This window comes from Micromys minutus, assembly GCF_963924665.1.
Source record: "Micromys minutus genome assembly, chromosome: 1".
Classification (NCBI taxonomy): domain Eukaryota; kingdom Metazoa; phylum Chordata; class Mammalia; order Rodentia; family Muridae; genus Micromys; species Micromys minutus.
The window spans coordinates 190,612,289-190,622,994 of record NC_137969.1 but is presented as its reverse complement, the minus strand read 5'-3'; the positions used below and the strand labels follow the sequence as shown (position 1 = coordinate 190,622,994).

The window sequence follows — 10,706 nt, the reverse complement described above, 5'->3', positions numbered from 1 at the left end:
AGAGAAGAGAGCAAGTGCATCCATTTCAATACAGTCTCAAGTGCACTTTCATTTAAATTATCATCCAGTTAAAGCCTCAATGTATTTTTACTGTAAAGCAAGTTCTAAGTAAATGTGAACTTTAAATTACCTAAAAGAATACTATAGAAAAATATTCAAAAAACTGTAAATCTCTGAGATAGAAAGAGTTAATTTAAATCATTGTAGTTAAGACAGTTTGGAATAAATGTGAAGATAGACAATGTAAAAACTAAGGTGACTAGAGTCTAGAAACATACTGACAGATGTGGCCAGCTACTACTCAACAAAAAATCCAGATGGAGAGGAAATTCTTTCTAACAAAAGATGCTTGTACAATGTTACACTGAAGCTTGTTTTTATTTTAAATCTTCCACAGAATCAAATGGACAAACTGAGAAGCAACTTTAGAGATGAAGACTTGCTAAAGACAACTGTATGTCTCAGGTACAGACTAGGTAGGTATTTATTCTTAGAAACACTTATTTCTTTGGGTTACTTCCTTTAACACTAGCAAGAATAGAATGTTCACATCTGACACACTCTAAGAGAAGAAGCACATGGCCTTGGAGGTATCTAGATGGAGAATCCCTGCAATTCTAACTATGCTCACTACTTTCTCCTGTTTCCTTGGTTTCAAGTGATACTAATAGAAAAACTACTTCTCCTATTATCTCTTAGAATACCATTTAAAAGTAAGCATGCTCCAAATCTACAGTGTTGGGGCTTATAAGTACGCCTCCTAAAAGCTAATTTCAACTTAATTTTTATGCTATTCTTTGCTATTATTTAAGCAATAGGTAGATATAATGAATATCCCTTCAACCCAAAATTAAGGCTCAAAGAAGACTGATTTCTGTTTTTAGATTCTCTTGAAGTTTCCAGTCAGGTTAAACACTATTATGAACATTTATCAAAGGAAATACAGTCTTTAAAGGAGTACAATTCACAGGCCTCTGACTTTTGTTCACCCAAAATTACTTATGTTAATTAATAAATTAATTCTTAGGCCTTCTTGGACATCTGTGTGTTTCTAGTTCTAGTGCCTAGCACAGTGTTCCGCACCCCACAGGCATTCAGTGAGTGTTAATAAAATTAAATTGAAATTTAATTCAAAACCTTTATAAACACCAAGGAAACTAAAGACACCAAAGGGTCTTTTCCCTGGGTGTACTAAATTTAATTTTAGAACTTCATGTTTAAAAAAATCAAAAGAGCTCAATGAACAGCTAGAAAAAGATGAAAACAGTCTCCTGTGACAATCATACAGTTTGGGAACTTCAGAATAATTCTCACAAGAGTGAAAATTCAAATGAATAATCATTTATGTGCTTAGCATAGTATATCCTTCAAAATAGCTCCACTTTCAAAACAGGCACTAAAGGAGGTACTGTTAATTCACAGGAAGTTCCTCTAGGGTATATTCAGGAAGCCCTGTGCTGCAGCATGCATTCTAAAACTCAGTATGTTTTTTTTTTTTTTTCCAGCCCTTTTGTTGAGTAACAGTTTTCTTCCAGACTTAAACATTCTATTCTGCAGAAAACCTCATAAAGAAACCAAACAACTAAAAATAACTTTGTGAAGTCCCTGAGACTGACCAGAGGTATTAGGTCCATCCCTCCCTAAGACTACATTAATATAAAGATGATTAAATGTCACTGCATATGACAAAATAAGTTGCAGACTCTCAGAGAAGCCAAATTGCCAAGAAGAAATAGGCACCAACCAAACAGCCTGAAAGTAGCAGAGAATAGCTAAACAGCTAGAAGAAACACCAGCATCTCAGTTGCCTGAAGAGGATGAGACCAACTAAGCCACATGAGAAGGCACTCTCCAGGCTAGTGACATGCCCAAAGGCTATGCATTTTACACTGCATTTGCAGATGCTGTGCTGGGGAGGACTCTAGTGATAAAACTGTTGTTTCTGGTCTTGGAAGTAACCCCTCACATACATTTCTTAAGTAGTTACAATAGAAATTATATGTTCACCAAGTTACATTTTGGGGTTATCCACACTTTGGTTAGTCATCAGTTTTCTATTTGGAACAATTACATAGGTGATTGTGTGTGTGTGTGTGTGTGTGTGTGTGTGTGTGTGTGTGTGTTTGTGTGTGTGTGTGTTTGTGTGAGTGTATGGGTGTGTGTGTGTCTGTGTGTGTATGCATGTATGTGTTTGTGTTTGTGTCTGTGTATTTCCAAAAAATGCCTATTACATACTTTTACAAATGGTACAGAGACAGATTTGTAATCTGCTTTGCTCTTATTTAAAATTTTTATTCTTGATGAACAGCTATATTATTCCCATCCCACCTATTATATTTCTCATAATGCTGAAAATAAAGTGAGACTGGAAAGAGAAGCCGGAATGATTCAGAAGAATGTTGAGTAAGACACGTCCTCTCTGAGACTTCCTATTTTATGTAATGGAACCTTAGGAGTCTTTTTCTCTACTGCTATCAGGAAGAGAAGCAAGAGAAAGCATTCTTAATTGGAGGGATAAAGTTTTGTTGCCCCTCAGAGCATGTAGATATGTTAAGAATTAGGATGTAAGAAATTACTTACATTGGCTTTCTGAGCTCATATCCACATTAAAGTTTAAAATAAAAATAAAGTACTCTTTGCACTCTCATATCTACATATTCAGAAGAAAAACAATAGAACAACAAAGCTTTAGAAATTCTTACTTAAATCTTTCATAGCAAATATGATCCTAATTTTTGATTTACAAAAGAAATAGAAAAATATTACTACTGCTTCTACAGATGCTCTTATGAATATAACTCAGACTTCCTGATTCACAGAAAGAAAGAAGAAAGGAAGGAAGGAAGGAAGGAAGGAAGAAAAAAACCACAATGAAATGGGGCCAAACTCTTAGCAGCCTCTCTGCTCCTAAGTCTGTTTAAAGCAAGCCTCCCAAAGGAATCTGATTTCCAAACTATTAATGACCATCTTGGGTTTTTAAAAATTGAATGAAAAACTTAATTACATAATATGTTATGTGTACAACTGATCATTTAAATCTATATTAAATATTTCTGTTGCCTTGTCTGTGCTGGCGACCTCTCTCAGAAGATCTCTGGTCAAGCATGTTTACTGGGCTTGTACTTTGTGTTTCCCCATCCCATAGAGATTTGTAGCTGACTCTGGGTTTATAATGGGAGTGATAATATATTATTTCTAAGACTCAATTCTAAAATGAACTTTATAAAGCCTGTATGTGAGGTAATGTTTCTCTCAGAAGCCATAGGTTATCAAAGAATCTGCTGCCAGCTATTAGACACCTTTTTTTCAAGTTGCTAATTACCATGGCCCCAAATCAACATAGGCTATTGCAATTGTTTTTAGTTGCCTACCAAAACTTCACTGAAAGACCCTATTACCCAAGACATCACAGAATTTGGCTAGAAGATTTGGTGAAAGCAAGCTGGTACTGACTTTGAAGAGTCTTGTTAGCTAGTCTTTACAGTACCAGAAGGTCACTGCAAGTTTCTGAGGAAGAAAACTCACCAGTAGTCTTACCCTCCCAAGGCCTGGCACAATAGGGTCACTGTTGGAAGATCGCATGAGTGGTATGGAGTTATCCAAAATCTTTTTCCTCTAAGTCAAGGCATGAATGAGAGGAAGGACTTCATAAGTTGTTTTAAACTTTACCAAGAATCTGTGTGTGGGAATGTTCTATCCCTTAGGAGGAAATCTAGTACTATTATTTGTGAAGTGAACATGGCCTCAATCTACCTTCTAAAGACATATCTCTATATCCGTGAATTAATGAAGCTGTTACCCCCTCATCCAAGGATCTTACCGAAGCATGGTGAAACTGTAAAAAATAAAGATTATGATAGTTTAAATGTATTTTCCCAATATGTACATGGGGAGAGGCACTATTAGAAAATGCTGGAGAAGATATAAATAGATATATAGATAAATAATAGATAGATAGGTAGATAGATAGATAGATAGATAGATAGATAGATAGATAGATAGATGATAGATAAATGATAGATAGATAGGTAAATAGATGATAGATAAATAATAGATAGACAGATAGATTGATTGATAGATAGATAGATAGATATAGAGAGATAGATAGGTAGATAGATGATAGATAGATAGATAGATAGATAGATAGATAGATAGATAGATAGATAGATAGATGACAGTCAGTAAAACATAGGCAGACAGACAGATAGACAGACAGACAGACATATAGACTGACTCAAGCCATGCCCAATGAGGCAATCTTTTTCAGACTGCCTTTGAATCAAGATGTAGAACTCTTGATACCTCTAGCCCCATATCTTGCTGCATGTTGCCATGCTTCCCACAATGATAATAATGATCTAAACCTCTGAAACTCTAAGCCAATCCCAATTAAATATTTGCCTTTATGAGAGTTGCCTTAGTCATCATGTCTCTTCACAGCATTAGAAACCCAATGTAAGATAGAGACAGCACCTGAGCAAGTGGAGACGGACAGGCCTGGGCAATCGGTGCCTTACAGAGAAAAATCACCTAAACATGGGCAAAGGAGATCATAAGAAGTGGAGAGGCAAAATGTCCTCATATGCATTCTTTATGCAAGCCTGATTGCCAGGAGGAGCACAAGAAGTAGCACCCAAATGCTTCTGTCAACTTCTCAGAGTTCTCTAAGAAGGGCTCAGAGAAATGGAAGACCATGTCTGCTAAAGAAAATGGAAAGTTTGAAGATATAGCAAAGGCTGACAAAGCCTGTTATGAAAGAAATGAAAACTTACATCCCCCCAAAGGGGAGACGAAAAAGAAGTTCAAGGACCCCAATGCACCCAAGAGGCCTTCTTCGGCCTTCTTGTTCTGTTCTGAGTACCATTCAAAAATCAAATAAGAGAATCCAACTTTAGCCACTGGCGATATTGCAAGGAAACTAGGAGAGATGTGGAACAACACTGCCTTGGATAACAAGCAGCTCTATGAGAAGAAGACCGCCAAGATGAAGGAGCAGTAGAAGAAGGATATTGCTGCCTACGAAGCTAAAGAAAAACCTGATACAGTTAAAAGGGAGGTAGTCAAAGCTGAAAAGAGCAAGAAAAAGAAGAAAGAAGAAGATGAGGAGGAGGATGAAGAAGATGAGAAAGAGGAGGGGGAAACAACAAAGATGAAGATGGTGATGAATAAGTTGGTTCTAGTGCAGTTTTGTTCTTTTCTATTAAGCATTTAACCCCCTTGTGCATACAACTCATTCATTTTCAAAAGAAAAAATTTGAAATGTAAGGCTGTGTAAAATGTGTTTTTAAACTGAACAGTGTCTTTTTATTTTTGTATAGTTAACATACTACTGAATATGTTTTGAGATAGGCCTGTCCTGGTGGTATTTTCAATAGCCACTAAACTTGCCAGGTACAGTCTGAGGGTTGTAAATTGGCATAGTAATTTAAAGCAGGTTCTTGTTGGTGCAGAGACCAAATTACTTATAGATGAGAACAATAGTTTGGTTGCTTTTTTTTTTGTTTGTTTTTGTTTTTTGTTTTCCCTTTGCTTTGTTTTATTATCCCCTTTGGTTATTTTTTTTTAATCTTTAGTTGTCTCTGATGCAACTTATATGAAGATAATTGTTGTTCTGTTAACTAAGTACCGTTCTGTAATTACAAAAAAAAAAAAAAAAAAAAAAAAAAAAAAAAAAAAAAAAAAAACTGTGTTTATTTTTCTGACATTCTGAAAGCTTCTGAGTAAATACATTTTTAATTTAAAAAAATGAATTCCAAACTAAGGCAAAAATTAATACCAGGAGTAGGGTGTTGCTGTGATAAGTCTGACAGTGATTTTGTTTGGAGGAATGTAGAATTTGAACATTAAATGAAGAAAGCAGTTAAATGTTTAAGTGGAGCTTAATAGGCCATTATAGTAGAAGCATAGAAGACATTTATGCTGAAGATAATTTATACTGTAGGGGTGTGATTTAAAGTTTTCAAAGGAGAAGAATTTTAATACATTGCCTAGAGATAGTTTCTGTGATATTTTGGAGAAAAATCAGGCTTCTTTTTACCCTTGTTTGAAGAATCTGCCTGTGGCTAAGGTGAAGAGATTTAGATTAATTTCATTGACAAAGGAAATCTCAAAACAACCTAGCAAAAACTCTGTCCTGTGGTTCACTTTTATGATCTAAAAATCTCATCATCTCATGTTCTGATCAAACATAATAAACTGAAAAGAAAAAAAAATACAAAATGTATGGTTCACTAGTTGAAGGGGCAACCAGAATGTAGAAAGGAGCTAAATCCTGTGTACAAGGTTCACATTTATGATCTAAAAATCTCACAGTCTCATGTTCTGATCAAATATAATAATCTGAAAAGAAAAAAATTCAAAATGTATGGTTCCCTATTTGAAGGGGCAACCAGAACCTATAATGGAGCTAAATCCTGTGTACAAGGAGATAAACAGAATAAAATATTAAATAGAATTAATGGATTGGACTTCTCAAGACAAGGTTTCACATTGTTAAGCTTACAACTTCTGAAAAAGATGTTCCCCAAGGGTCATTGCCACCTATTCCTAATTTATTATCTCTTTATAGTTGAAAAGGAATAGTGATTTTATGTTAACCACTATTGTGACCTAATTATTGCTTTCACTTAGACACAGGGAAATATAAATGTGTACCAAGTTAACAAGAGGTAGATTATGATGGCTAGTCTTGGTTGTCAACCTCACTATATCTAGAATGAACTACAGTTCAGATGGATGGCTACAGGACCAGACTTGACTAGATTTAGGTTCCTGAGGGAAGGGTTGTTTGAGAGTGGTGAAACAAATGGCTCAATGTCAAACTGTGGGTCCAAGCTGGGAGCCTATAATCTGCTTGAGGCAGTTTCCTAGAGAGATCTCTGTAGACAGGTTTTGGCTCTGTACTCTTTTAGGAACAGCTTTTCAGATGGATTCTCTCTCTCTCTCTTCTCTCTCTCTCTCTCTCTCTCTCTCTCTCTCTCTCTCTCTCTCTCTCTCTCTCTCTCTCTCTGTGTGTGTGTGTGTGTGTGTGTGGGAGTGTGTGTGTGTTGATGTGGGGGTGTATTTTATGATATGTTCTAGACAACTTTTACTTGCTATTATAAAAAGCTCTCTTGGTTACACAACAAGCTTTCTGCTTTAAGGCCACTTTGTATGGTTGGGACGGCTCTTTCTCTCTTAGCAAAATTTATAAAAAACTTTCTGTATAACACATAGGTTTTCTGACCAAAGCCAGAGAGGCTGCTATAAAAAATTATTGGATCTCTTAAAATTCTAAAAGTAATTTTGGGGTTTTCCAATCAAACTCAGAAAGCCAGAAAACATTATAAAAGAGCTGTGTCAGCTCTCTAAGTAATTCTGGAGAGGTCAGAAATCCTGTTATTAAAAAAAATCTAAAAGACCTACAATGATTATAAAAAAGCTATGGATTGCTTTCATGTATTTTTCAACAAAAATTAGAAATCCTGATAGGAAGAAACTCTTGTGAGTTTTTTTTAAGAGCTGTATTTGCTCTGCAGACAGCTCAACTATCACTAAAAAAAAAAAAAAAGAAGATATTTTTTAACATTCTGTTAGCTCATCCCATGCAGATCAAAAGCACATATTTTTATTTACATAACAGTCTAATTATTTATTCCAGTGTCCTTTGACCACCCCACAAATCAGCAGCATTCCATGGCCTTAGCCCCTTAACTTAGGAAAAGACAACAAGCATAAACACAGATAATAAGTTAGGTAGGTTGGTCATCACCCTGAAGTTACCATTTTGATCATACTTGGATCTAAATTTACTCTGTTTCAGGCTAATCCTAAACTCTAGAATCTCCCTGTAATTTTACCTGCCTGTCTTTGCTTCTTTCTAACAAACTGGTTTATATTGTAGCCACATCTGATCTGGTAGACATGTGACACCCCTTATAAAATACATATTACATTCTTATATTTTTGCATAGGTAAGAAATTATATATATATATATATATATATATATATATATATATATATAATCTGAATTAATGATTTTAGAGTTTTTTTCCACAGCCTTCAGGGCCATTCTGAAGGTACTAGCATTTATGATTTTGCTTAGACATCTTTGCCTCCTGAACTTATGCTAGCTCTGATTATCATGGTATCATTACTGTTAAAAGAAAAGAAGTTCCTTGGAAGAGAAACAAGAAAATATGTAAACAAGCTGTATGTCCATTGTATCCATCAACACTCATGAAGGCCCATGCACTGCTGGTTCTGTTCCAGGTAAAAAAGAATAAAAAAAAAAAAAAAAAAAACTATGCCATACTGTCCTTATATACCCATGATGAACTCATCACTGGGCACACCTGTGATCCTGACCTTTTTTAAACTTATTTTTATTGGATATACTATATGTTTACATTTCAATACTATCCCCCTCCCTCCCTCTCATTCATTCTTCCCACTCTTCTTGCTTCCCTGAAGGTGCTCCCACTCCAAACCACCCATTCTGACCTCATAGGCCTGTTATGCCAGCATCTGCTATCACCTGAGTTTTTCTTTTTATCTCAGCCATTTTAACTAGTGTAAGATATAATCTCGAGGTTGGGTTGATTTGCATTTCCCTTATGATTAAAGATGTTGAATATTTCTTGAGATGCTTTACAGCCATTTAGTATTCCTCAGTTAAGAATTCTTTGTTTAGCTCTGTTCCAAGTTTTTAGTTGTGTTATTTGATTCTCTTGGCTCTATTTCTTGAGTTCTTTGTATTTATTGAATATTAGCTCTTTTTCAGATGTAGGATTTGTAAAGATCTTTTCCGAGTCTGTTGATTGCTGTTTGGTGCTTCTGACACTGCCCTTTGCCTTATAGAAGCTTTGCAATTTTATGTGGTCCCATTTGTCAATGCTTGATCTTTGAGCATGAGGCATTGGTGTTCTCTTTATGAAAGTTTTCTTTGTTCCTATGTGTTCTTACCTCTTCCACACTTTCTCTTCTATCACTTTCAGTGTACCTGGTTTTATGTGGAGGCCTTTGATCTACTTGGACTGCAGCATGTACAAGTAGATAAAAATGTGTTGATTTGAATTCTTCTACATGCTGACTGCCAGTTGAACCAGGAACTGGCAGTCAGTCTTGCATAAGCTGATTACATATACTAAGCAAATTTATTAAGAACTGCATCATAGATACTATTTGCAGTGGGACAAATTGCCAAGGTTAGCAAAGAAATAAGTTAAGTAATGTTGACAAAGAGAACTTCACAGAACAATTTGTCATTTTCCTCTTCTTTTCAACAGACACAGACACTTGTTATCTTCATGGCATTCTTTCCTTTTAATAATATTATGTTTCTTCCAAATAATTTATTTTCTTTCAGTCAATCATCTTGATCTTTGTTAATAGTTAGATATAGTGTCACAGGGAGCCTCAGATCTGAAATTAGCTTAAGTGAATTAAGTGTACTCTCTACAGTGGTTCACACTAGCAATCCCAGCATGTCTAAGATTAAGGCAGAAGATGAATTGAATGTCAGACTGGGATCCATAGTGAACACAAATCTTACTGGACTACATGGAAAAATCCCGTCTCAAAAACTCAAAGGATTGAAGACAGCGCAGGCGCAGTGGCGTCACGTTTGCGTTTCCTGGAAGCACAGCGGGTCAGCCCTTGGAATTTGCTGGCAGAGCCTGGGAGTCATCACAGTGATGGCTAAATCCAGCCTGGGACAGGATTCCGACAGCACGGCCGCGGTGGCGGTGCTAAAGCAGGCAGTGGAGCTGGATGCAGAGTCTCGGTATCAGCAGGCTCTGGTGTGTTACCAGGAGGGGATTGACATGCTCTTGCAGGTTCTGAAAGGCACCAAAGAGTCCAGTAAAAGATGTACTCTCAGAACGAAAATCTCTGGCTACATGGATAGAGCAGAAAACATAAAGAAATACTTAGATCAAGAAAAAGAAGATGGCAAATACCACAAGCAAATTAAAATAGAAGAGAATGCAACTGGCTTCAGCTATGAGTCACTTTTTAGAGAATACCTGCACGAGACGGTTACAGAGGTTTGGATAGAAGACCCTTACATTAGACAAACTCATCAGGTATATAACTTCCTTCGGTTTTGTGAGATGCTGGTTAAGAAGCCGTGTAAAGTAAGAACTATTCACCTTCTCACCTCTGGGGATGAGGGTTTTGGGAACACACAGCAAAGTAGTGGCCTGGAAGAAATAAGGCAGTCCCTCAGGAGTCGTGGAGTGGTGTTGGAAATAAACTATTCTTCATCTATACATGACCGAGAAATTAGGTTCAACAATGGATGGATGATTAAAATTGGAAGGGGCCTTGATTATTTTAAGAGACCACAGGGTCGTTTTTCTCTTGGATACTGTGATTTAGACTTGAGGCCCTGTCATGAAACAACGGTGGACATTTTTCACAACAAGCACACGAAAAAAATATGATGCATAATGACCTAAACATTTCCACTGTAGGTGACCTCAGCCCGTTTTCTGTTGCTAGAACTGACTACTACATGCTGTAAAGGATGGAGGTTTGGGGTTTGATATCTGGGGAGGATCTTCCTTCTGAATGCCACATGGCATAATGCAAGAAAGATGGAGCAGGCTTGTGAGGCAGAGCCTGACACCTCAGAGATTTCCCCTCTCAATACTGCTCACCTAGGGACCAAGAGTCTAACTCATAAACTACTAGGGACATATGCAAATCAGAGCAAATACTGGGT

The 10,706-nt window shown here is 36.5% G+C and overlaps 1 protein-coding gene across 2 annotated transcripts; it reads left to right on the top strand.

Annotated features, from left to right (window-relative positions):
• Nucleotides 1–9,675: 9,675 nt before the first annotated feature.
• Nucleotides 9,676–10,431, top strand: LOC308439936 (MIT domain-containing protein 1-like; the record flags this gene model as incomplete). Of its 2 annotated transcripts, XM_080941882.1 has the most annotated exons (2): nucleotides 9,676–10,065; nucleotides 10,153–10,431. In XM_080941882.1, the coding sequence occupies 2 exons, from the start codon at nucleotides 9,676–9,678 to the stop codon at nucleotides 10,423–10,425; spliced, it is 663 nt and encodes a 220-aa protein (XP_080798008.1). In that variant the 3' UTR covers nucleotides 10,426–10,431. The 2 variants fall into 2 exon arrangements, with proteins under 2 accessions (XP_080798008.1, XP_080798007.1); XM_080941881.1 differs by having other exon boundaries at nucleotides 9,676–10,431.
• Nucleotides 10,432–10,706: the final 275 nt, after the last annotated feature.